Source organism: Carassius auratus, chromosome 21 (genome assembly GCF_003368295.1).
Source record: "Carassius auratus strain Wakin chromosome 21, ASM336829v1, whole genome shotgun sequence".
Classification (NCBI taxonomy): Eukaryota; Metazoa; Chordata; class Actinopteri; order Cypriniformes; family Cyprinidae; genus Carassius; species Carassius auratus.
In genome coordinates this window covers 2,662,328-2,688,231 of record NC_039263.1, presented here as the reverse complement: position 1 = coordinate 2,688,231, position 25,904 = coordinate 2,662,328, and the positions used below count along the sequence as shown (strand labels likewise).

General features: G+C 41.4%; 2 protein-coding genes across 3 annotated transcripts; one reads left to right on the top strand and one right to left on the bottom strand.

Moving 5' to 3' along the window:
• Positions 1 to 407: 407 nt before the first annotated feature.
• Positions 408 to 19,037, top strand: LOC113038214 (la-related protein 1-like). Of its 2 annotated transcripts, none has more exons than XM_026195478.1 (19): positions 408 to 860; positions 3,211 to 3,272; positions 4,326 to 4,391; positions 7,697 to 7,841; positions 7,957 to 8,091; positions 8,454 to 8,606; positions 9,293 to 9,452; positions 10,518 to 10,662; positions 10,743 to 10,899; positions 11,060 to 11,217; positions 11,491 to 11,856; positions 13,150 to 13,273; positions 13,751 to 13,947; positions 14,026 to 14,132; positions 15,051 to 15,208; positions 16,334 to 16,478; positions 16,567 to 16,676; positions 17,680 to 17,807; positions 18,083 to 19,037. In XM_026195478.1, exons 1-19 carry the CDS (start codon positions 620 to 622, stop codon positions 18,224 to 18,226), a joined length of 2,901 nt encoding a protein of 966 aa, XP_026051263.1. In that variant the 5' UTR covers positions 408 to 619; the 3' UTR covers positions 18,227 to 19,037. The 2 variants fall into 2 exon arrangements, with proteins under 2 accessions (XP_026051263.1, XP_026051262.1); XM_026195477.1 differs by having other exon boundaries at positions 11,488 to 11,856.
• Positions 19,038 to 20,904: 1,867 nt separating this feature from the next.
• faxdc2 (fatty acid hydroxylase domain containing 2) lies at positions 20,905 to 25,643 on the bottom strand. The gene is made up of 8 exons (XM_026195476.1): positions 25,525 to 25,643; positions 24,994 to 25,091; positions 24,804 to 24,907; positions 24,512 to 24,633; positions 22,588 to 22,793; positions 22,332 to 22,437; positions 22,088 to 22,254; positions 20,905 to 21,260 (listed from the first exon to the last, which is right to left on the bottom strand). Exons 1-8 carry the CDS (start codon positions 25,531 to 25,533, stop codon positions 21,101 to 21,103), a joined length of 972 nt encoding a protein of 323 aa, XP_026051261.1. The 5' UTR covers positions 25,534 to 25,643; the 3' UTR covers positions 20,905 to 21,100.
• Between the last annotated feature and the right edge of the window lie 261 nt (positions 25,644 to 25,904).

Here is a 25,904-nt window from a genome sequence, read left to right as displayed (position 1 = left end):
AGCAGATTTGAATGAAACTAAAAATAGCTGTAATTTGTACTGAAAAGCAGATCTGAATGAAACTAAAAATATCTGTAATTTGTACTGAAGAATTTTAAAAGTAGTAGTAAAGCCCAGTAATTTTACATCCCTGTATTTAATTCAGATAAATATCACAAATCCTGTTTATGATGTTTATGAGTGCCGAGCTCAGTTTTAAAGTGATCTGGTTTATAAGTGATGCTATTTGAGTTCTACAAAAATTAATCATACAAAGAATGATATTTTAAAACCTATTAAGAGATTTTACAACAAACCGAGGCCCGGGCCGTCGCTGCGTGCGCGATCACGCGCCGTCTGCAGGGCAGTCACGTGACGTCGCGATCTGTAGTCGCCACGCCCCGCTGCTCGTACGTGCGCGCTCACGTTCAACGCGTGGTTCTTTCACATTGCCGTAAGTAGCAAAGCCTAGCCCGAGTTTTTAAAGCTTCCCAGCGCTCTTTTACATGATTTTTAATTGCACTCCACCTCTCTGTTTCTCAGACTGAAGCCGGTTGGTCTAGGAGTGGAGTGGCGCGCGTCGAGCGGCGGTCTTTTAGCAGCACATTGCGGCGGATTTGAGGCGTTTGTTAGCGGAGACATGGCCACCGAGGTGGAGACTCTCCTGCCGAGGAACGCGCTGCTCCAGCAGGAGGAGCAGAACCGGGGCCAGCCCGAGAAACACGGAGGATTCCCGCTGAAGGAGCAAAGCCTCAAGCGCGCGAAAGACGAGAGCAACATCCAGGAGAAGGAGGAAGAAGACGCCTCGAAGAATGAGTTTACCGAGGCTCCTCCGCCCAGAGTCAACCCCTGGACGAAGAAGACGAGCGGAGTCAACCACGGTCAGTGTGTGTGTGTGTGTGCGCCTCAGATCAGCCTCCGTCAGGTTGCTAACTCAGTCTGCAGACAGCTAACTTAGTTGTGGATCTCTGAGGTCTTCTGTGACCCCGGAGCACTAAACAGTCATATGGGACCATTTTATAAAGGGAGTTTAATGTTATTCATCATCTGAAAGCTGAATAAACAATCTTTACATTGCTGTATGGCTTGTCTTAACGGTGACCGTTAGTCCTCCGGTTCTCCTCAGGACACTCATGACAGAGTTAGGCCTCGAGTCGGTGATTTAGGGCTCCAAACATCAGCGCATTCATATAAAGACGTGCTAATGCACAACACATCTGATTGTTTGAGGTCCTAACTTCATCTGAGACACTGAACGTGTCGTTATTCCTCGCCTTCGCTGCTTTTCTGAACAAATGGCTAGCATTAGCATTAGCGGCCTGTTGTTTGAGCTCTGACAGGCCAGGACTAATGGCGCTTTATTAGCAAAGAGCCGCACAAACCTTTCATTTGTGAAAGTTTTACTGTCACACTCGATGAGATGCGTGTGTGTTTGTGATTTTAAACCGTATTCGCCTAGTGTTGCAGCTATCTGTCGTTTATGGAGAGACACGTGTGAGATGCACGTGTTTGTCTCGGATTCGAGTGAAATCGGTTTGAATCCGTTTTCCGCTCAGAATGCGGTTTAAAAGCGTCTCTCGCGAAAGTTAAACACACACATACATGTCTGTTAGCCTGGGAGCTCTCCTGATGAACACGCGTCTGTGAGATTGACACTAACCTAAACACGCAGGCGGACCTGATTGAGCGCAGTGCTTCACATCAGCAGAAGGTCTGGAGTGGAGCTGCTATCCCAGGGTTCCTCAAATGTGTTTCTCGAGCCGATGCTCCATTATCTCTGCTCTAAAGAGTGTGTTAGAGTGAGTGTGTGTGTGAGAGAGAGAGAGAGTGTGTTTGTGTGTGTGTTGTTGTCCAAAAGACCACATAAATACATTAGTCTAGTTGTATATGGTTTGCTTTTATTTAGAGCTGAGCCCCAAGAACAAAGTCTGTTGATTTCCACAAACCCTCAAAGCTCTTTCTAGTTGTGATGTAGTGTCTCAGTCCGCTTCTAAACACACTGGTGTTTTAGGAAGCCAAATAATAAAATACTTTTATAGGTTTGTGATGCTTAAGACAGGAATGTGTTACTATTACATCACAGCTGCACTATAAAATGTAAAGGACAAAAATCATATGTATACTCCTTTCCTTACAGTATAGTAGTAAAACTCTTCTTCACTTGCAGAAGTTTAACCCTTGAACTGATGTTTTGATGGAAAACTGGTTGGAAACAGATTTACAAATGTGCGAAATGCTCCGTAAAGATTTTGGAAATGTTATTATTGTGTAAAGCTGCAATGGTCGTGAAATGATGTCCCGCTCTGCAGCGTCTCTTTAAAAACATAAATTCAACACATAATTAATAATGCTCCTAAATTGTAAACACTATCTATTAAACAGAGCCAAAATGGCATTTATTGTTTAAATACTGCAATACAACAGACATGATTTGAAATGTAAGACTTTGTTTGGTATTAAAGGTACTAAAGCACAATGATCATTGCAGGCTTAATATGTTTGAAATGCATTAAAAGATGAAAACAAAGTAATCTAAACTACATTTCTGCCCACGCCACAAACCCCTGACCAACACAACAAACCAAAGTCTGTGCCTATGGAAGTCAGCGTTTTAATTTTGGGTGAAGCATGCCTTTAAACCTCTAGCTATTGACCCAAAGACTGCAGATCTTTCTCATTCAGCAGAACACAATCAGATGCAGACACATCGCACCACATGCATGCAATGTTTGGTCTTACTTTATTACTGTAGGAAATGAATTAGTTGTTTCTTTAAAGAGACCCATCTTATTTTCTCTTGTATATTTATTATTGCTCTTTAAAAAAGGAAAATGTCTATTTATCAGATTCCTCGATTAATCGATGGAATAATCAGTAAAATACTTGATTCCTAAAACAATAAACTTACTCTAGCGCTGCACAGTTTGGGGGAAATCTAATAATTTTATTATCATTATTATTATTACTATGGAGTAAAAAGGTTAAAAACAATATTACCATATCACTGTCAAACAAATGTTTACAGTGTTTAAACCAGCTTTTGTTTTGTTTGTTTTTTTTTTTTTTTTTTATAGTTAAATTAAATTGTATAAATTTAAAAAAATCCTCAGAAATTATGTTGTGTGTTTAATTTTTTAAAGGAAGGCGGAGAACATTAATAGAACCCGTTCTGAACGGTTTAAGGCTCTAATCTGAGCTGTTTTTAACGGCTGCTCTCTTCTGCTGCTCTAGAGCATTCTGGGTCTACGAAGGTGGTGAAGGCGGGAAACACGAGAACGAGACGCGGCGGGAAGGTGAGTGACGTTCATCTGAGACAGCAGCACACAAACCTCAGACACATTTAGCAGATTAACAGACTCCTCCGCACGACTGAGACCTGGTTTACACACATGTGAGAGCAGCAGTAAATAATGACCGGTTCAGCTCTAATGCTGTGCAGGAGCCTGCGAGTCTTTAATCAGATGCCAAACCAGACTTATTTGAAAGACTGACGCAAGTTAGAGTCCAGGTAATTATTACAGTTATATTCATGAGTGTTTAGATGTACATTAGGAATTAGATCAGAGCTCAGTTAGACACGGACAGAATCAAGACTAAATGTAATGTGAAGAAATATGTCACGTTTTGGATGAACTGAAAGAAGTTCAGTGCACTTAATTGAATCATATGGTATGGACTCTGTGAATAATAAACCACAAGAAACTGCTTTTGAAATATGAATCTGTGTGTGTGAAAACATTGAGCCAAAATTACTAGAATATACCTGTTAAAGTAATCCTTTTATTGCTGTTTTATTATTACTAAGCAAAACTTTATTTTTAAAGAATTAATCTCACATTACAGTATACAGCACTTTATTTGCCAGAATTGTTAAATTTTGATTTGATTGATTGTTTTAAAAGATTAAATTGTTAATGTTTCATGCAATCGTTTGATTAGGTTTTTGAAGAATAAATGTGTATTGAAAAACAACCGAATTTGAAGAAAATAAAATATGAGGCTATATTATTATGTAATAAGTTTGAGTTTGAATAAATTCAGTTTATTAGACATTGTTTGTTAGTTTAATTTAAACATTAAAATTGAATCCACATAAATCAGAAATGGAAAACACTGAATTTGAGAAAAAAAGAAAACTGATTTCATATGGCCCTAAAAATCTTTTTTAACCCTTACGTTTAATACTTGTTTAAATTGTATACATTTTGATTTAAAATAATTAGACATGCTTTTTTTATTTAATTGGCCCATTAAAACAGGGTTAAAAAAGATTAAAATGGAACACAAGTAATCCATAAGAATTAAACACAATCCAGACAAATCACAAATGAACACTGTTTTTGTAGGTGGGTGATTTTGGAGATGCAAACAACTGGCCGACCCCTGGAGAGATGGCTACGAAGGAAGTCCAGGTACGACCGTGTCAAACGTCTTCAATCTCAACCTTAATACCAGATGATTTTCTGTATGAACTCATATATGGCTTTAATGGAGTCTGGAAGTGTAGAGACGGGATCCTTCAATGCAGCTGATCATCCTGGAAAACCTGGAAAACTGATGACTCATTCTGCTCCAAACACACTATTAAGCAAGCAGCTCTTTTGTTTTCAGACTTGCACACACACTCTATAGCAAGCATTTTTCCAAATGTCATTTGTGTGGAAATATTACGAAGTCCGTAAATGTTACATTAACAAAGGCCAGAGATGCTGAAGACTAACAATAAGAGGAGATAATACTGGCAGAGCAAGCTCAAAATATTGGAAGGAAATCCATACAATTTTATTAGGGGGTTTATATGAATCTATCTCTGAAGGGGAACTCAGAAAAGTTTAGATGGTATTTTTTCATCGCATCACTGTATAATCCTTATTTAAAAAGTATTTATAAGTACAGTGCTGCTTTGTTTACAGCAGTGACCATGGAAACACGGTATAGCTGCTTTGTTTACAGCGGGGACCGTGGAAACACTGTATCACTGCTGTTCCTCAAGCGCCCCCTGCTGGCAGAGAGAGAATGTGTGTTCTCAATCGACCAGTGTGCTGTTTCTGTATCCTGATATATATATATGCTGTGTAACTTGACAAAGATAAAGTTAGACCATTCTGTTTTTGCTTCAGATTTTGAAATTAGATCAGAAACTGATGATGTATGGAGAATCTTTCTTCGGATCGCTGGATGTTTTGGCCAACATTGATATCACAATATATTTCTTAATATCGGTCGATATGATATAATTCCGATATCGATATGGACAATATTTTAAATAGCCTCAGAATAACTGGCTAAAACGCCAGATGTCTATACAAACTTAATTTAAAAATTAATTTGCCAAGTCCAGGAAACCTCCTTCTATAAAACTAGGTTATTTTAGAACAAACAAAAAGGTAGAAATAATTTTCACCTTTTGTTTGTATTAAGCTTTCATACAAACAAGAACTGTAGAATCAGTATTAAATAAACATAAGATTTTCAGACTCGCCTTTTTAATGTAAATATCTTTTAAACTACAGTATAATATAGGCTGATTCTTATAGATTGAAAAGGGATAACGAAATATGTAAAGTGCTCAGTTTATATTGAACACATAAAAAATACCAAATACATTCTCCACCAGCAGGAGGTGCTGTTGGAGCGGCGGAAACATTGGTTTACACTGTAACGGCTGATAAAATGAAAATACCATCGAAACTTTTCTGAAGAGTGAAATATCAGGGAATTACACTGCGACCAAAATTGTTGCATATGCAACCTGTTGAAATTACATTGCAACCTTAATTTTTATGAGGTGACAAATGTATCACTGATTATTTTTTGTACCTACCTTATGTTTTAGGCAATATGCTATGATTTACTATGAGCATTTATTTAAACAGAAATGTGTATTTTAAGAATACGCTAAATAACGTGCTCTGAGCATTCAACACATCAAATTGTCTCCAGCCCGGCGATGCGGGAAAGCTGAACTGAGCAGCTGGTGACACGTGCGCACGAGAGAGAGCCGCGTCTCACGAACAGCAACACTGAACCGAGCTCTCCTCCAGGACTATCACGTCCTTCTGCACCTGAACGAACAAATACAAATCGCAGTTTAAACAAACAGAAAAGGATGCGAAAGATCTTGATTCAGCAGCGCGGTGTTCTGGTGTTCAGGACACATGCAGAGACGTCTTAAGTCTTCCTGCTTTTGTACCGACAAATAGGCCTACATACTAAATATGTAAAAATACCTGTTTTGGAAAGTGTGTTCGAAAAGTCTGTGGTTATGTCTTTAGTGAAAGTAAAGAGTTGGAAAGAAATCGGATGTGTATCATTATATTGGATGCGTGTCTCTTAAAGGGACCGCGCCTAATTTACTAGCTCTGCTGTCAGTGTCTTTAATGTATGAAAATGAAAGTAAATCAATCACTGCTCTTGATTGAATTACTTTGTAGTTTGAACAAGAATTAATCCAAAGTCAATCCAAAAATCAGATAGAGTTGTTTTAACATACAGTAAATATTAAACCATTTTAAACAGGGCCCACTGTACACCCTGCACCGGGGCCCATCTAACCCCAGCTACAAGACGGAGCAATGCACTGTGTGTACTGTAAGAAATAGAACAAGACGACGTGTGGTTTAAAAGATGGCAAGTAAAATAAAAAGCACATCTGAATGCAATAAAGTTTCATTATTATCCAGAGCGGCTTACTATAAAAAAAAAAATTGTGACCAAATCATGTTTTGGGCCAGTAACTGAAAAAATTAGTTGTGCAAGTGCCACCAGTGGAAAAGGTTAGTGTAGTTCCCTGAATATATTGAATTATTGTCCAGCTCTATCGGATTGTGATCAAAATGCACTTGTTTCCTCTCATTTTAAATGGCTACAGAAAGTTTGCCCTGCACCGAATTTAAAATACTTGAAGGATACATGCCAATATTTTAAGTTTTCTTTAATATTATTGTTAGCATAAATAATGAACTGATTTATTAAAGCAGTAAGCTCCAAGAAGCCGTGGTTTACAGTGAATTTATAACAGCTAAGGGTCGTTGTTAGGTACGATGTGAAGCGGAGTGACTAAAACCCTACCCTAACTGTTATAAACTCACTGTAAACCATGGCTTCACGAGGCTTATTGCTTTTATATAACTGTTATTTCATACACGTAGTTAGGTTTCACAAAATAAAACCGAACAAATAAAGTGTAATGATATTAATAAACACCGTATTCTTCCACCAAACAATGTAGTTCCTCAGAAACAGTTGTTATTGTAACAGAAGTGGTTGCCGAGCAACACACAAACATAAACAAAGATGTATGTTACTTTGTAATTTTCAACAGCTTCGAAAGCGGCTCAGCCAATCAGAATCAAGGACCGGAACTATCTGTTTTATTATGTGTTTTAAATGGGTAAATAAAATGTATTGCTTCAGTATATTTTATTTTGCTTCGGTAATGAAATTGGTTCTGAAAATCATTTGTTGTAATCTACATTTATTAAGAGCTCATGTTTAAAGAGCTAATCTTATAGTTAAGTCATAGGCATAAACTGTATGTTTTAAAAGATTTAAAGAAGGGGTATATATCTTTGGGGCGTGCTTCTTGTCTTTTATTACTGCCATAATTAAAGTAAAAGTGTCCTGGAAAGTGATCACCGATAAAGAGTGGTGACCCTGTGCAGTGTAATGTCAGGTTTGTGATTATTGATCTGTTTGTTTTTGATGAACCCGTCAGGTGGTGAAGTCAGCGGTCAAACGAGAGACCAAAGACAAGAGGGAACATGAAGAGAGCAAAGAAAACCTGAAAGCCAAATCAGACGACTCTGGAGAAGAGAAAAACACTGACGAGGAGTCGCAGAGAAATGGACAAAAAAAGCGAGGTGTTTGAAGCCTTTTTTAAGAGCTCTATCTGGGAGTGAATGAATGAGCTCGAATAATGTTCCTTGTGTCAGCTGTAAGATGTATAAAGACTCATTTGTGCTGATGCTGTTGTAGGAAACAAGCACAAGTGGGTTCCTCTGAGGATCGAGGTGAAGTCTGAGGGTCCTCGCGAGCGCTCGGCCTCCAGGAACAACACACGACAGTTCGACGCTCATCGAGTTCCTCCGAACGCCAGAAACGACCTGAGAGGTGCTCACACATCCAAACCCTGCTCCATAGACCACATCTCACCAGATACACACCATAAACACACTCCTCATCTGGAGAACTAACATTGAGTATCAATCCTGCTGTAACAAGCTAGGAACAAAATTCAAGCTTTAATCAAAGAAATAAATTACAGGTGAACAGATATTCACATAGAATACAGCTGTTTTACAGTGTAATAATATTTCACAACATTACAGTTTTTTCTGTGTTTTTGGTCAAATAAATGCAGGCTTGGTGAGCAGAAGAGGCTTCTGTAAAACTATTTAAATCCCACAGGTTTCGAGTGTTTGAGTTCGAAGGTTGTGTGGTTCTTCACTGCTGGCTTGTGTTTGTGTTTGCAGACTGGCACAGTGGGAAGTTCGATCATGAGTTCAAGGACGATCATGACGAGGTGTCGAGCGTGAAGAGTGAGGGAGCGCCGTACAGAAACACTGCCAGGGGACGGGGGCGAGGACGGGGACGAGGAAGAGGACGAGGACGAGGAGCCGGCCGAGGTACAGGACTGCAGAAGAGCTCAGATCTCACACAGGACTCAGTCTCTTCACTGAGATAGTTTAGCTTTGGTTTGTGGAGAGACTTGTTTAAAGATGTGAAGACTGTCTGTCCCTATGTTATTACTGAAAAAGTGTTTGTCAGTCATTTTTTGACTTTTTTTTACACTTTATTCCAATGGTACAAAATAAACAAAACATTGACATGACTTTAAAAGGTTAAAATGGACCTGATAAAAAGAGAAAAGCTTGTATTGCTCATAATTAAATCTCAAATCTATATATTTTTTTTTTTGTGAGATCAACTTCAAATTTGAAACACAAATTTTTCAGATCTATGGCTTTGATTTTTATTGCAGTTTCAGGGTTAAACATGTTTTGGAAAATGTATATTTCAAAATAATATTTTGGTGAATTTTTTTTTTAAAGAACTTTTTAGTTTTTCACTTTTTAAACACAAAAAAGAGACCAAATCTGGAATTCTTCAGAACTCAGAATTAAGTTGAACATTTCATTTTCAGGTCTGTGCAGGTAATTAATCCTAACTTCTCCACAAATATAATTTGGTACCATAATAAAATATATTTAATTTAATTGAAGGTTAAAACAGGGTAGTTTGAGCACCACAGGAACAGCACGTTTCCTCTCAGGACAGTAACACGCGCTCCTCTGTGTTCTGCTCTCATCAGGTCATTATGACTACTATGGCTATAAAGGCTACGAGGGGAAGGACGGAGCCTGCGGTCAGAAGTTCAACAGTAAAGTGACCTACTATTATGACAACATGAGCAGCGCTGAGCTGTACGCTGTGGACCAGGACCTGCTGAAGGACTACATCAAGAGACAGATGTGAGTGAACCACGCTCAGACCTCCACATTAGTGTTATTAGCTTCATCCAGTCAGAGGAGATCCAACATGGTTGATATTTCCAGCCGATTGTAGAACATACGCTGCACATATCAGTCCTAAATCGAGAATTAGTATGTCCCGAATCACTGTATGTTGAAATTAAAGTTTCCTTGATGGTCTTCTACTTCAGTTCTCATATCGATGCACACTTCAACGGCTCATATTACCCACAACACATTGCACAGTGGACGAGGATTCCATTAGAACTACAAACATGCTTAAAAAAGTGTTTAAAAACTACAAACATGGCGGTTCTGAGAGACACGAGCCAGTAGAGAAAGGGCTTTGAGTGATGAATAAACAATGTCTAACCTGATTAAAAAATATTTAATGTTATGCACATTGTATTTCATCTGCAGTAATATTGTGTGCTTTTATAATGATATGTTTGGTCATTAACTTTTAAAAGCATCATTATATGAACATATGAAGAGTGTTCTCGACATGATCGAGCCACGACTGGCAGATCAGCGTGCCTCTGCATTTCTCTCCAATACGGTAGGAGTCAGATTCAACGAACTGTGTGTTTTAACTGTGACCGGATGATTGACAGAATACAGGCGTGATACATACTCAAAAGTTTGTACTATTTCTTCACGAAGAGTACAGAACTCTAGAGCATAGTATAAGTAGGTGAGAGAGCCGTCCTCCTCGACAAACAGTGGCGCTCTCACACTACACGGAGTGAAAAATACATCGCAGAGAAAAGAGGAAACCTGCAGAAGACAGAGCAGGTTACTTCTGATATTGAAACATATTTATTTTCGTGTTAGCAGCGTTTGTCTCAGATTCACAGTTCAACACACACACCTCAGAGAATGTAGTTTAGTGTTTCATGACCCTTTAAAAACAAGCATGGAAACTAATCATTTGTGAACGGATGAAATTGACGAGTTTCTTTGACAGTGAAATGCAGAATGTTTATTCATGACAGTGTTTGCATTATTCGAGCCGTTGGAAACACATGGGTGTTAAAAGCAGGAGTGTGTGTGTGTGTTCTGCAGTGAATACTACTTCAGCGTGGATAACCTGGAGAGGGATTTCTTCCTGCGCAGGACGATGGATGAGGAGGGCTTCCTGCCGCTGGCTCTGATCGCCAGCTTCCACCGAGTGCAGGCGCTCACCACAGACTTCAGCCTCATCACAGAGGTCAGATCCTCGTCCGGACGCTCGCACCGCTGTGTGACGAGCCGCAGCGCTTGACCTCGTGACCTCTGCTTCTGTTCCAGGCGCTGAAGGACAGTAAGGTGGTGGAGATCATCGATCTGAAGATCCGCTGCAAGCACGAGCCGGAGAAATGGCCCCTGCTCGCTTCTCACACAGACTTCTCTCAGTTAATCGACTGCCCAGAGTTTGTTCCCAGGAACGCTGTGGAGGATCACACAGGTGAGGAGCTGTAACGCTCAAGTCTTCAGGACTAAACCTGCCGTTGTTAAAGTGTGTTAGTTTTGTGGCATTACGCTTTGGTTCACAGTATCTGTCAGGTGAACTCAGTACTGTGAGATGGTGTTGTGTCCCTCGTCCTGACCGGAGCTCTGACCCGCAGGTTCTCCGAGGGCCTCGGCGCCGCTGCGCTCCAAGACCAGTGATGTGAGTAACCTGAAGATGATGCCCAAGGGTCTGTCCGCCAGTCTGCCCGATCTGGACTCGGAGTCATGGATCGAGGTGAAGAAGAGGCCTCGGCCGTCTCCGGCGCGACCCAAGGTACACACACACAGACGGACACACACACAGTTCACTGACACAGAACATGACCTGGATAATCTTCTAAACATGTTCTAGATATATTCACATTTAAAGCCTAAGTTTGCCTAAAAGATGGACAGAATAGCTGAAAATAATATAATGCTCATCCACGCTTTCATGATGCTTCATGTGGAGTACAGCAGCGTTCACAATCACTGTGCAGCTGTACCCTTACAGTCACGGTGTAGTGTCTGGAGCCGATGTGTGAGTGATGGAGGTGTGTTTCAGAAGACGGAGGAGGCTCGGACGCCGGTTCAGAGCGCCCCGACCGCCGGAGAGGAGCAGGACGAGCCCGAGGAGCTGGACTTCATGTTCGACGAGGAGATGGAGCAGATAGACGGCCGGCGCAACACTTTCACCGACTGGTCAGATGAAGATTCGGACTGTGAGATCGACGACCGAGACGTCAACAAGATCCTGATCGTCACCCAGACGCCGCCGTACCTGCGCAAGCATCCCGGAGGAGACCGCACCGGGAACCACACCTCACGCTCCAAACTGACCAGCGAACTGGTCAAAGTCATCAACGACGGCCTGTATTACTACGAACAAGACCTGTGGGACGACACGTACGAGCCCGAGTACGCCACCATCAAGGTGAGCCGGGGTTAACGGTCACGTATAGCACTGGGTTATTATATACTTTACTATTATAAGATACGCCATATACTGAGAAATATCAAGAGATTATTTTTGTCAGTATCACACACCCCTAGCACCAGTGTGTGTTTGAGCTCTGAAGAGATTACAGCTTTGAGCACAACAGCCAATCACAGGAGAGTAAGTCAGGTGCACTCGCTGCTTAGAGTTGTTCAGTGTTGAATGAAACCTCAGGAGTCTTATCATCATCACAAACTCCGTGTAGACTCGATGGAAATAATAGATTCAGTGCACAGTGTAGAGCTTTAATGATTATAAGAGGACCGTGAGATTGAGATGAGTGAAAGAGTTAATGATTGTGAAGTTAGTTTGATAATAGGATACTGATTTTATACAGCATATATCATACAGATTGTTTTGTTTCTGAATGAATGTGTGTTATTGATCAGATCTAGTCAATAAAAGCGGTTCTGAATCAGCAGTTTGAACAAATCGACTGAATGAATGATTCAGTGAAAGACTTCTGGTGGATTTAACTTCATTTTTACAATATAATTTCAGTTATTTTAATAATTTTATACTTTTATATTTAAACTTTATACTCACAACATTAACCTCGTAACTTGATTAATTTAAAAGCATCTAAACCTCGTCAGAGAGTCTGTAACACCACTTATGTTCTTCTGTGACACCTGATGAATTTAGTTGATACTGATTTCATTTGATTGGTTACCGATTCAGATTTTTAATAATTTTGAAAAAGTTTATTAATATTAATGTATTTGACATAAGATTTAGTAAGGTTAGGAAAAAACTGCGAATCAGTTTGTCAAGTATTGTCTTGTAATCTCTGAGTTGTTTTACATTAAAGCACAAGTGCTGCTGTAGTGAGTCCGGTTCTGTGCAGACGTCTCTCTCTGGTGTGTGTGTGCACGTGTGTTTCTGTCAGACTCCGGGTGTGTGTTCATTCAGTACAGTAAACGCTGCTAGCCAAGCCAGATAGCTTTAGCTTCAGTTTACTGGAGTGTGTGTGTGTGTGTGTGTGTGTGTGTGTGTGTGTGTGTGTGTGTGTGTGTGTGTGTGTGTGTGTGTGTGTGAGGAACAGTGCTGGGGTCATGGCTCGCTCCGGCTCACAGGTATGAGCGAGATGTGTCTTGATTAAAGCTGTCCTTCTCTAGTATCAGAGCTTTATTACTGGTTTTGCTTGTATAGTTCTGGAGGATCTGGTCTGAGTGTGTCTCACTGCTAAGAGCTTGGAAATGTTGTGACTGTGTTATATTGTAACTGCAGCAAGAAGTGGAGAACTTCAAGAAGGTGCACCTGATCAGCCGAGAGCAGTTCGACTGTCTGACCCCTGAGCCGCCCGTCGACCCCCACCAGGAGGTTCCCCCCGGACCCCCCCGCCCCCAGCAGAGTGAGACACACACACACACAGATGTGATCTGATGTGATTGCATGACAGCTGATGCAGTGCAGAGATTCACACAGAATGCATCTGTGCTAATAAATGTGTGTTTAAACAAAAATTGCAAAATCAAAAATTGTCTTCATATTTCATGCATGTTTTCAGCAAATATAATTAACAAGTGATTTTGTTTACATTTACACCATGTTAAGAAATACACTTGTGCTTGGAATAGAACTTTAACACATGGTTAATAAAACATTACTTGAATCAGATACATTTTAGGATGATTCATTAAATATAAAAAAAATCGAAATTGTTCAAACAAAAAAGCTGGGATGGTATTATTAGCCGTAGTCCCCAGCCCTAGTTTACATGTCTTGATATTTTTAATGATGTGTGGTTAGGACAAGGTGTTAGTCATCAGAACAGTCTCGTCTCACTTGCTTTGTTCTGCAGGATTAAAGACATGTTTGTCTCCTGTAGTCCCCACAGAAGCGTTAGCTAACAAGCTGTTCGGAGCGCCGGAGCCGTCCGCTATAGCCCGCTCTCTCCCGACGGCCGTGCCTGACTCTCCCAGCTACCGCACGCCTCGCACGCCCCGCACGCCGCGGCTCAGAGACCCCACACAGACACCGCGCTTCTACCCCGTGGTGAAGGAGGGACGGCCGCTGGACGCTAAAGTATGTGTCCGCTCTCACAGTGTGGTCCTGTCTGTTATTATCAGTTACTGACCGGACACATGTGCACTTGTGTTTCAGACGCCTCGCAAGAGGAAGACGCGGCACAGCTCCAATCCTCCGATGGAGTGTCATGTGGGCTGGGTGATGGACTCCAGAGAGCACCGCTCACGCACCGCCTCCGTCAGGTCAGCAGACACACCACCTCATGACCTTTCACCTCACAGGAGGAGGAGCATGTGATGAGCTCCTCCAGTCAAAATCATGCCATTTATCATGTTATAAAGAACTGTATACCAAAGAACTAAAATGTAATTAATTTCAAGTATTTAACTCCTAGATCAAACACATTCAGTCAAAATTGCTGAAGTCATGCGTTTAATTTATCCAATATTAATTTTTTTTGGTTTGTTTTCAATTAGATTTTTCCCTATTACATATTTCTGTAACTATCCTAAAATAAGAAATCATTTGAAAGCCTAAACGCTCAAATTTATTGAGATCAGATGTTGTTTCTTCCTTTAAATCTTTAAGTCCTTTTTTCAGGCCCCTCCCCCCCGGGGGCGGCACCAAGTGTCATATTACAAAAATGTATTAAAATATTTTATCAAAACTTTTTCTAATTATAGATTCCATATTTGGTGATTATTTTGTGATAGAATATTGTGACAGAAATGTATGCATTTGTTAGAGAGATATATTTTCAAGAGTTTTTGATATAACGCTTAATCTCACAGGAAACTACATTTTTGTGATATGAGCTTCAAATTAGGAGCATAGTTTAGTTAAACATACAACATGCCTTCGAAAATAAAGCAATTTTAGATTCCAAAAATATTTCTTATATATTAAAAAAGATGTGTAAAGTACATTCTTTACAATAACTTTCACTTAAATGTTGAGCTAAACTGAGCAATAATTGTCCTCTTTTAGAACGGAAAGCGTTCATGAACCACACACATTTAAGTTCAGACCTCGTGCTTTTTCACCTCAGTGTGTATTCTTCAGTGATGGTATAATAACAGTATTAGTTCTGGATAGATGTCTGAGCGCTGCAGGAGTGTTTCCTCTTCAGAGCTGTCAGGTTTGTTTTGTTGTCTCCTCAGCTCCAATGCGAGTCCGTCTGAAGGCACCCCAGCGATGGGGAATTACGGCTGCACTCCTCAGTCTCTCCCCAAGTTCCAGCACCCCTCTCACGAGTTACTGAAGGAGAACGGCTTCACGCAGCACGTCTATCACAAGTACAGGCGGCGCTGTCTTAACGGTGAGTTCCTGTCGTCTTCCGTCCGCTGCTCCGAGCCTCTCTCACTCCTCACTTCTCTCTCTCTCACTCCTCTCTCACTGTCTCACTCCTCTCTCACTCCCTCACTCCTCTCTCACTCTTTGCTCACTGTCTCCCTCTCTCACTCCTCTCACTCCTCACTTCTCTCTCTCACTCCTCTCTCATTCCCTCACTTTTGCTCACTGTATCACTTCTCTCACTCCTCTATCATTGCCTCACTCCACTGTCTCACTCCTCTCTCACTCCTCACTTCTCTCTCACTCCTCTCACTCTTTGCTCACTGTCTCACTTCTCTCACTCCTCTCTCACTCCCTCACTCCTCGCTGACTTTCTCACTCCTCTCACTGTCTCTTTCCTCGCTCACTGTCTCACTCCTCTCACTGTATCACTCCTCTCTCACTCTTTGCTCACTGTCTCACTTCTCTCTCTCACTGTCTCACTCCCTCACTCCTCTCTCACTGTCTCACTCCTCTCACTGTCTCTCTCCTCGCTCACTGTCTCTCTCTCACTCCTCTCTCACTGTCTCACTCCGCTCACTGTCTCTCTCTCGCTCACTCCTCGCTCAATGTCTCTCTCTCTCTCACTCCTCGCTCACTCCCTCACTCCTCGCTCACGGTCTCTCTCCTCGCTCACTGTCTGTCTCACTCCTCGCTGACTTCTCGCTCACTGTCTCTCTCTCACCCCTCGCTCACTGTCTCTCTCTCACTCCTCTCTCACTGTCTCACTCCTCTCACTGTCACACTCCTCTCACTGTCTCTCTCCTCGCTTACTCCTCGCTCACTGTCTCTCTCACTCCCTCACTGTCTCTCTCTCACTCCTCGCTCACTGTCTCTCTCCTCGTTCACTCCTCGCTCACTGTCTCTCTCTCTCACTCCTCTCTCACTGTCTCTCTTCTCACTCACTGTCTCACTCCCTCACTCCTTGCTCACTGTCTCCCTCTCTCACTCCTCTCTCACTGTCTCACTCCTCTCTCACTTTTCTCTCTCTCACTGTCTCACTCCTCTCTCACTCCTCTCTCACTGTCTCACTCTCACTCCTTGCTCACTCCTCGTTCACTCTCTCACTCCTCTCACGGTCTCACTCCTCTCTCTCTGTCTGTCCTTACAGAGCGCAAGCGGCTGGGCATCGGTCAGTCTCAGGAGATGAACACGCTCTTCCGCTTCTGGTCCTTCTTCCTGCGGGATCACTTCAACAGGAAGATGTACGAGGAGTTCAGACAGCTGGTGGTGGAGGACGGGAAGGAGGGCTACAGGTGTGAAGACCAGCAGAGTGTTTCTGATCATGAGTGTGTAGTTCTGTTGTGTTTGTGATGAGTGTTGTGAACGTCTGCTGTTCCTCAGGTACGGTCTGGAGTGTCTCTTCCGGTTCTACAGCTATGGACTCGAGAGGAAGTTCAGGCCGGACATATTTAAAGACTTTCAAGAGGAGACCGTCAAAGACTACGAAGCAGGTCCGTCTGTGATATAGATACGGCTGGGAAGTGTTTGAATCATTAGGAGGTTAACTGGAAACTAGGGATGTCAGCCATTATTCTACGCTCGATTAGTTGTTAAGAGATGCGGCTGATTAAAGCTACGATGATCAGTAAAGCAGTTTAATTCTAGGCTAAAAATAATTCACTAACGTACAAATGATGCTTCTAATGTGATCCGAAGTTTAAAAGGACATTAAAACAGAAACAAGACTAAGTTCTTGTTAACTAAACTAATGTTTAATTGTAATTTCCCCAGATTTATGGTTTCATATTGAGCTGTGGACATGAGCAGAACAGATTTATACACACACACACACACACAGCTGGTCAGAAGACTGGGGTCTGTGAGACCTGTGGTGTTTTCTAAAGAAGTCTCTTCTGCTCATCAAAGCTGTATTTATTTGATCAAAAATACAGAAAAAAACAGTCTGGCAAATGTTATTACAATATAAATCAGCTGAATCTGTGTTAAAGTGTAATGTATTGCTGTATTTTCAGCATCATTCCTCCAGTCTTCAGTGTCACATGATCTTCAGAAATCTTTCTGATATGATGATTTATTATCAGTCACTTTTTGGAACCTGTGATACTTTTTCAGGATTCTTTGATGAATGAAAAGTTAAAAAGAACAGCATTTATTCAAAATATTAATATTTTCTAACAATATAAATCTGAGCTATAACAACTTAGCACATCCTTGCTGAATAAAAGATTTAATGTCTTTCAAACAATTGATTAGAAGTGAACGACAATAAAAATAAGAATTATTTGGGAAAAGAAATGGCACACAAAGCTGCGCATGGCTTTAGATTGGGTTGCCTGCTAACCCAATATTTCTCTTAAAAACAAAGATTTGTACAAAACATTGGATGTTGACATTTGATTAAAAATTAAAAAACCATGAATGGATTAATAAGTGAATTGATCTGAACGGAGTGATGAGCTCTTGTGTCGTTATTGTGTTGTTGTGCTGTGACAGGCCAGCTGTACGGACTCGAGAAGTTCTGGGCCTTCCTCAAATACTCCAAAACCAAGAACATGGAGATCGAGCCCAAGCTGCAGGAGCATCTGAGCAAGTTCAAGCGCCTGGAGGACTTCAGGGTGGATGTGAGTGCACTTCTTTCACTTGGTGTTAGCTGGACTGACATCAACATGGCTTCCTTCACAGTCTCTCGTCTTGACTGATAAACACTCTTCGCTTCATTTCCCCGTTGATCAAAACAAAACCTGCTGGGCTACGATCGCTGTTTCTATTCAAAATTGTGGTTCCTTGATTTCTGTAAAATAAAATGGTGTTAAAACATTTAGATTGTAATGAACAGTAGAATGGCCGGGTCAGTCAGGAGTGTGTTGTTACAGCGGTGTGTGTTCTCTCTCGTCAGCCCCCGATGGAGGACGGTGGGCGTAAGAGACACCCGTCCAGCGGAGACAGCCGTCGCCGTCCTCCCTCACACGCCTCCAGCCGGACACACACACAGAGAGATGAAGCCAAAGCCCCGGGTCAGAGAGCAGCGCCGCCCAAATGAGCTCCCCACGGTCTTCCTCCTCCTCCTCATCCTCTCAGACGACAGCAGAGAGCACCAGAACTACTTCCCCTCTCTGTTTTATTAAAGACTGAAGTTTTATTCCTCTTGTATCATCGGCTTTAGTTGAATCTTCCTGCTTTATATCCTCCGTAGAGTCTGATTAGGCCGAACTCTTGATCTTTAAGGATTGCTCTTGACTAGAGTCGACTCTGGATGAGATCTGCAGCTCTCGGAGGCTTCCTCCAGGTGTCTGTTACAGAAGATCACTCCTGCGCTCCTCGTCCTCACAGTTTGAGTTAATCCTACTGTACATATGAATTCATCAAATTAAGACATTACACCGCCGGCTGTACGTGTCATTTATTGTTTATAGAGATATATTTGCCTTCCGTCTGAGCTGGATGTCATCACGGGTTTGTTTTAGCATCGCTTCTTGATTTTCTTCATGAGAACAGCAGGACGCTCTGTCTAAAGGGAAGCTGAGCTGGAATCGTGAAGACAGACACTATTAATGATGATTATAAGTGATGCATCTGATAACTTCACCCACGGCATTCACATCAGAAGCAATGTTCCTGATCTAATTTATGAGTTTTGCTGCCATATGAACATCTTGTTTGTCTGCTCCTGAAGTTTTCAGTTGGTTTGGTTTCCATTCATCTCTCTTCGGTGATTGATTTTGATTTTATTTTGGTTTTATCGACACGTTTAGCAGTGCCCTTCTCGATAGGCTTCTTCATTCAGAGTAGATGTGGTCAAATCCTGATAATCTTGTGATCACTGATGTAATTAAAACCTTTTATTCACCTCAGCGGTGTGCTGAAAGCCTCTCATCCCTTAATGCTGTTATTCTGAAAGCCATATACAGGTCCTTCTAAAATAATTAGCATATTGTGATAAAAGTTCATTATTTTCCATAATGTAATGATAAAAAAATAAACTCTCATATATTTTAGATTCATTGTACACCAACTGAAATATTTCAGGTCTTTTATTGTTGTAATACTGATGATTTTGGGTAATCATGGGTAAGACTGCCGACCTGACTGCTGTCCAGAAGGCCATCATTGACACCCTCAAGCGAGAGGGTAAGACACAGAAAGACATTTCTGAACGAATAGGCTGTTCCCAGAGTGCTGTATTAAGGCACCTCAGTGGGAAGGAAAAAGTGTGGGAAAAAAACACTGCACAACGAGAAAAGCTTTATGGAGATGAAGATTTCGTTTTTCAGCACGACCTGACACCTGCTCACAGTGCCAAAACCACTGGTAAATGGTTTACTGACCATGGTATTACTGTGCTCTCCTGACCTGAACCCCATAGAGAATCTGTGGGATATTGTGAAGAGAAAGTTGAGAGACGCAAGACCCAACACTCTGGATGAGCGTAAGGCCGCTATCGAAGCATCCTGGGCCTCCATAACACCTCAGCAGTGCCACAGGCTGATTGCCTCCATGCCACGCCGCATTGAAGCAGTCATTTCTGCAAAAGCATTCCCGACCAAGTATTGAGTGCATAACTGAACATTTTTTTGTATTAAAAACACTTTTCTTTTATTGGTCGGATGAAATATGCTAATTTTTTGAGACCGGCATTTTGTGTTTTCATGAGCTGTATGCCAAAATCTAAAATATATGAAAGTTTAATTTTTATCATTACATTATGGAAAATAATGAACTTTTATCACAATATGCTAATTTTTTTGAGAAGGACCTGTAAAGAACTGTTTGCATTCATTAATACCACACACACAGATATATATCTGAGAGAAGAAGAATGAGAGGTGTAAAATACTTCACATCTTGTATCACAACACTTCATCTGAATTCTAAACAGATGTGATTGCTCTTAGTGCGATTTATAATTTGTAGAATTTATCTTTAATACTTAAAAATAAAAAAAAATAAAAAATTTAAAAAGGTCAAACCCCTTAAAGCAGCTGCTGAACTCTTCTATGAACTGAATTTAACCTCAGATTGCTTGTGTCATGGATTAATAGTACTATAAATCATATTATAATGATATAAATCGTATATAAATCCTAATTTTCAATAAAGCCGGACAATTTTGTTGAATTTTTTAAGGTACTTTATAGTGACCTTTAATTTGTAGGAAGAAAAAACTGGGGGAGTGGCTTATTTTGTTGTTGCATCATCACTTTGCTCGCATCTGATTGGTCCAGTTTCAGAGATCTCTTACCCAATAGAAGAGCAGGTCAGCTGTTGCTATGGTGATGGTGCATAAAACCAACCTAAAGTGAAATTAACCTAGCTAGCCTGCTAATCTGGTTTGGTTTGGTCAACCCAGTGTTGGGGAACTAATGCATTACAATATTGCACTGCACTTTTTATGAATAGTAATGCATTAGATTACTTTTTAATAACTGATCTGGGCTTGTTTTCTCGTAGACCTGATGTTTTTGCAGGAAGATGTACCCTCCTGTAGTCTGAGGGATTATTAATGGCCATTTCTAGTCTGGCATTGATTCTGTCATGATTCAACCGTTTATCCCAGACTCATACAAGTTCCTGGATGCATTTTCTTTTCTTTTCTTTCTTTGGGGCAGAATTGGTTTTCCTCTGGTGGTAAGCTGAGGGACTGCCATCAGATACTGTCGACATTATAACACATGCTTCTCTCAGTGTGTATCAGTGCAGGAATAACACAAACACACTTCATACAGCAGATCAGCTTTAATGAGAGGTTTGATGATCAATCAGAAACAGTACAATATTCATTTCCAAAAACTATCACTAGATTTGAGTGCTAAAATACAGAATTAAAATCATATTCTGCCTGGATGATGTCAGGAGCAGGGTCTCGGACCTCGGATCAGTTCATTAGTGTTTCTGTACACGGAGGAGAGGAGCAGGGTTACTCCTGGGCTTTCTTGGGATGGTCAGGGATGCTCTCGCTCAGCGGGGTCAATCCCAGCAGGACGGTGTGCCGCTCGTACGCTTTAGCGTTACGAAACTTCTCGTCCGTCCCGTGCAGCCGGTCCAGCACTCCCAGCACGCCGTAGCACTGATTAAACCTGGAGAGAAACGAGCGCAGGATCAGTCTCTTCTCTCCCTGACGCTGACAGAAACCTCAGGCTTGGTGTTTTCACTGTTATACAGCAGGAGGCGCTATCACTCATCTCCTGACACAATACTGAACATCAGCAGAAACACGATCATGTGTGTAAGCAGATGCATCTGTAGAATAACTAAACTGCTTTTAAATCAAATCTGCCCAATGAAAGGCCAACAGGGACTGAATCATCAATCTGAACAAAAAAGACATTTTCTCAGCTTTCTGTTCCAAAAAATTGAACTTTTTTAAGCAGAGGCTCTGCTCTTTTATTTTGACACACTGCATGTTCAGATAAACTGCAGGACACGGACGGTTTCTGAAAATGATCAACAAGCAAACGTTTGATTCTTCTGTAAAAACCTACAACACACACACACACACACACAAAATGTAAAACCTTCTGATTTTGAGAAGACTGTACCTGTGTGATTTCAAAACAGCCTTCACTTGAAGCAGATAAATGTGAGGAAATTATTAAAAGAGACATAAATCGGAGATAAACAGTAGAGAAAACAGGCCTCCGTCACCTTTAACCCAAGTACACTTTGCCTTGAGTCTTTACACAACATGTAGATGTCATGAGCAGCACACAACACAGACTGTGCATCACGTGAGTATCTCCCCTTTCAGAGATTCTTTTTCCTGCAATTGAGTTTTTTTCTCAGACTTATGAGAAATATAATTGCAATTTATTCAATTTCCCCTATATAACATGGCACGGTGTGATTCAGGCGATATAACCCCAGCTCCAGCTGCTTCAGCTCACCTCCGTCGCTCGAGACTCACTTGAGATGGTGGTAGTCGTGGAACTCGGGCGAGGGCAGCAGGGGCAGGTGGTATCCGCAGTGAGAGACTGTAGTGACCAGCAGAGCGATGGTGAACCACAGGCTGGTGGTGGACACGTGTGAGCCCAGCAGAACGGGACCCGTCAGAGCCGGGAGCATGTTCGACAGCTGAACACACAGGAGCAAGCCGTTCAACACATCTGTTCCACAGCGGACTGAATCTGTGACCGGTCGACGGATCTCACCACATGCTCCACCGGATGAGCGTAGAGCGCCACCACCCCGACCGGAGCCGTCCACTCGTGATGGACCTTGTGGATGCTCTTATAGAGCGAGGGATGGTGGACGAGCCTGAGAGAGACGAGAGATGACTGAGGACGAGCAGCGCTACACACAGGTTACATAAAGGCAATCTACTACTACCAGTCGACCCTCTCAGCATTATTCACAGTGGTCATCCCTCTCCTGGAGCACATGGTGACCCCCAGCAGTGTTCCTCACCTGTGTGTGTAGTAGAAGAGGATCTCCTCCATCAGACCGCAGACGGCCAGCTCCAGCAGCACCCAGTGGAAGGTGGGCAGCTCCGGGCCGCACGGCTCTCCTCTCCTCTTCATCAGCAGATAGGTGCAGACCACCACAGGACCTGACAGACACACCTGGTTAAAGAGCACCGTCTTCACCGCGTGCCGTAGCCGCGCACCATCCACCTGTCAGACACACACAGGATCAGTGTGAGGAGGACATTCTCCATCTCTAGAAGCTTTCTGTTCTGCTGTCAGGAGTCGATGCTTCCTTTAGCTGAAATATCCACTAATGTGTCTCGTGAGGAACTGGAAACTGTTTAAACAAGTGTATATTAAAGATTATGACATGATGTCCTCTTACGATGGATTGTTTTGGGCTAATCCAAATATAATGCAACTAACCCATGCTTTTGTTTTTATTTCTTTTCAGGTTTAGTTTAGTGACTTTAACTTCTGCTTTAAAATGCAATGTTTTTACAATACAGTGTTAGGATGCATGATAATATGATGGCTTTCGCTATTTGTTCTCAGGCCTAGAATATAAACATTGCTTCACTGGACAACATTGGGCAGGATTTCTTCATAAACACAGAAAACAAAATCCAAATAGTAAAAAAATACAGAGATATTTATCACAATTCAGCAAGTCATTTGGGTCATTTCCACTGACTTTAGATGCACAACTCATTAGGGGTGTGTGATATAATTATGTTATGATAATATTGTATTTGTTGTTTTACTGATGTGTGATCAGACATCATCAAGACCAAATATCAAAAAACATTAATTCAAGATATTGGGACAAAAAAGCCCCTGTATGACTTCACACAAAGAATGCTGACATTAATGTGACAGCGAACAGTTCAATAAACAAGAGGTTACATTATAAACAGTAAACGAAGAGTTTCAGGAGAAAACTGTTAGTCTGAATACAATGTAAGTCGCTTTGGATAAAAGCGTCTGCTAAATGCATTCATTTAATTTAACTGATGTGTGTCTCAGGTTCTTTAATGAATCAATCCAGCGTTCGAACGAATCGTTTGAGTGAATGACTCAATGACTCACACATGAAGTGACTCGCTGCCACCTACTGGCGATTTTATTAGTGATAGTATTATTTATATATTTATAGTTTCCTCATTTTGAAATATCAGTATTCAACTGTTTGTTTTTTAAACATCAAATCATTATGCATTTGTAAGTGCAGATTAACTGCATTCATGTCCAGCATTAACCCGTCTAAATGCATCTAAACACACTTCAGATACTGATGCTTGCTGATACGGATTTCATTTGACTGGTAACAGCCCTATAGTGTCTTACTATTTGAACTGATTTTATTAAGATTAATTAAATTAAATTAATAATTTGACACACGATAGGATGCATACATGTAATTAGGTTAATACTCATGTGATGAAATGTGTATACTCGGACGCAGTGATGGAAGCAGGATCCAGACTCATGCTGAGGTTACTCTAGTGTAAACCTGACCTGTCACAAGTTCATCTGTGTAGAGATTCATATAATCACTGAACTCTGAACTCACACACAGAACATTATTACAATCTAAACACGCAAATATTAATGATTGACATTTTAAGATTATCTGTGCTGTGTAATCTTGAATTCATGCAAAGTGTGCTGAAATTATTATCAGTGCTGACACGGTTATCAGAGAAAGCAGCAGTTATGATTTTACAGGGCAATATTTCCATCCAGCGGAGTGGACCTTGGGACGTCCAGCGGTCAGTGGACGGTCATCATTACAGTATAGTGTATAATAACAATCAATTATGTCAATGATTCCCGTTCCTGGAGGATATATGAGAGTACGGTGGAGTGAATCAGTGATGAAGTGATGAAGTGATGAAGTGAAGTGTGTTTGCTGAAGGACGTACCGGATTGTTCTTGTCGGGCTGAATCCTGTAGCGTGTGATGAAGTGTGGCTTTCCCGTCGTGTCCACCAGCATCAGGAGGCCGTTAAACACCCAGAACGCCAGCGTTGGCACCAACATGGTCCCTGTTAACAGAACAGAATAGATTTCTATTTGTGCGGGAAACACTTTATTTTCGGGGACATTATAAGATTATACGTGGTCTGTAGCTGATTTGAGTTTTGAGTCTAATAACAGATGTGTGATCAATGTCCAGAAGGGACGCCATGTAAAGGTCAAAAACAACTTCTCTAACCGATAAAGAACAAGGCCGCATCGTTTCCCCCCGAGGCTTGGTGAAGTTTGCTCCACTGTGTTTGCCAGAAATCTCCCGACGCTCCCCAAAACCTCTGCAAGTGCCTGCAAACACAAACAGATCATTAATAATTGATGTTCAGCAAGAGCTAGGATCACAAAGAGCACATTAAACGTGCTTTTCTGTTTACCATGTCACAGAGTTCCTAAACCCCACCAGGAAGAACAGCCCAGATCCAATGACAAAAGCAGCTTTCTTCAACGAATCCCACAATCCTCCTGTGTTCTCCTTTACACAGAGATGATCATATGATTAACAACAAGTCAACTAATGCATGAAGTTCAATCATAAGAGCCTTTAATTCGTGCACTTTTACACTTTCTACTTTTTAAATGAACTATAACACAAGAACACTTCTGACTGTGAACTGATCTGATTTATAGATGTGAGATCTTCGCAGGAACATCGTTATTTGTTTGATATTTGTTTGATATTCACTCGATGGAATGTCAACAAACAAGTAAACATCGCTCGAGTCTGAAAGTTATGAATGAAGCCAAAGAATAACTCAATCTGTCCCATCAGCACCATTGCGTTGATATTTATCAAGTGTTCGAGCTCGATTTCAGCGCGAAACATCTCTAACTGATGCTGTTACAAACACGTTACACAGAAGCATCGCAATAGTGTGCAGAGAGAGTTATAAAGTGAAGAGACTCACTCCGGCCATGATGTGTGTCTGGAGCTGCGCGCATCTGACAGCCCTGCGCGCGTCCGCCGCTGTTTACACCGTCACGAGCGCTCTGTGATTGGTCGACCGCTGGTCAGCTGACACAGTCCCTGATACATGATTGGAGCAGAGATACTGGTCAGAATTATATATGTTATTACATATCGTTATGTCAGAAATAGTGATTACTCGCAGATTTATTTATTCGGCATGTGATTATTAGCTGATCCTTACACTAGCTGTGAATTTAGGACAAAGGGTTTCAGGGTCTTAAAACATCAGACAGACCTGACCCTTGGGGAAAAAAAATGTTATTCTCTGAGTTCAAGCCATGTAAAAACACGGGCCTTTTAACGTTAATACGTTTTTTA

Bases quoted from the DNA above. Each gene is read 5' to 3' on its own strand.
- LOC113038214 (XM_026195477.1), top strand. From the start codon at position 620: ATGGCCACCGAGGTGGAGACTCTCCTGCCGAGGAACGCGCTGCTCCAG. The intron at 7,842-7,956 runs GTGTTTGAAGCC...ATGCTGTTGTAG, and splicing joins AAATGGACAAAAAAAGCGAG to GAAACAAGCACAAGTGGGTT. The intron at 8,092-8,453 runs GTGCTCACACAT...TTGTGTTTGCAG, and splicing joins CGCCAGAAACGACCTGAGAG to ACTGGCACAGTGGGAAGTTC.
- faxdc2 (XM_026195476.1), bottom strand. The intron at 22,794-24,511 runs GTACGTCCTTCA...TGTGTCTGACAG, and splicing joins AGCCCGACAAGAACAATCCG to GTGGATGGTGCGCGGCTACG. The intron at 22,255-22,331 runs GTGAGATCCGTC...CTGTGTGTTCAG, and splicing joins CTCATCCGGTGGAGCATGTG to CTGTCGAACATGCTCCCGGC.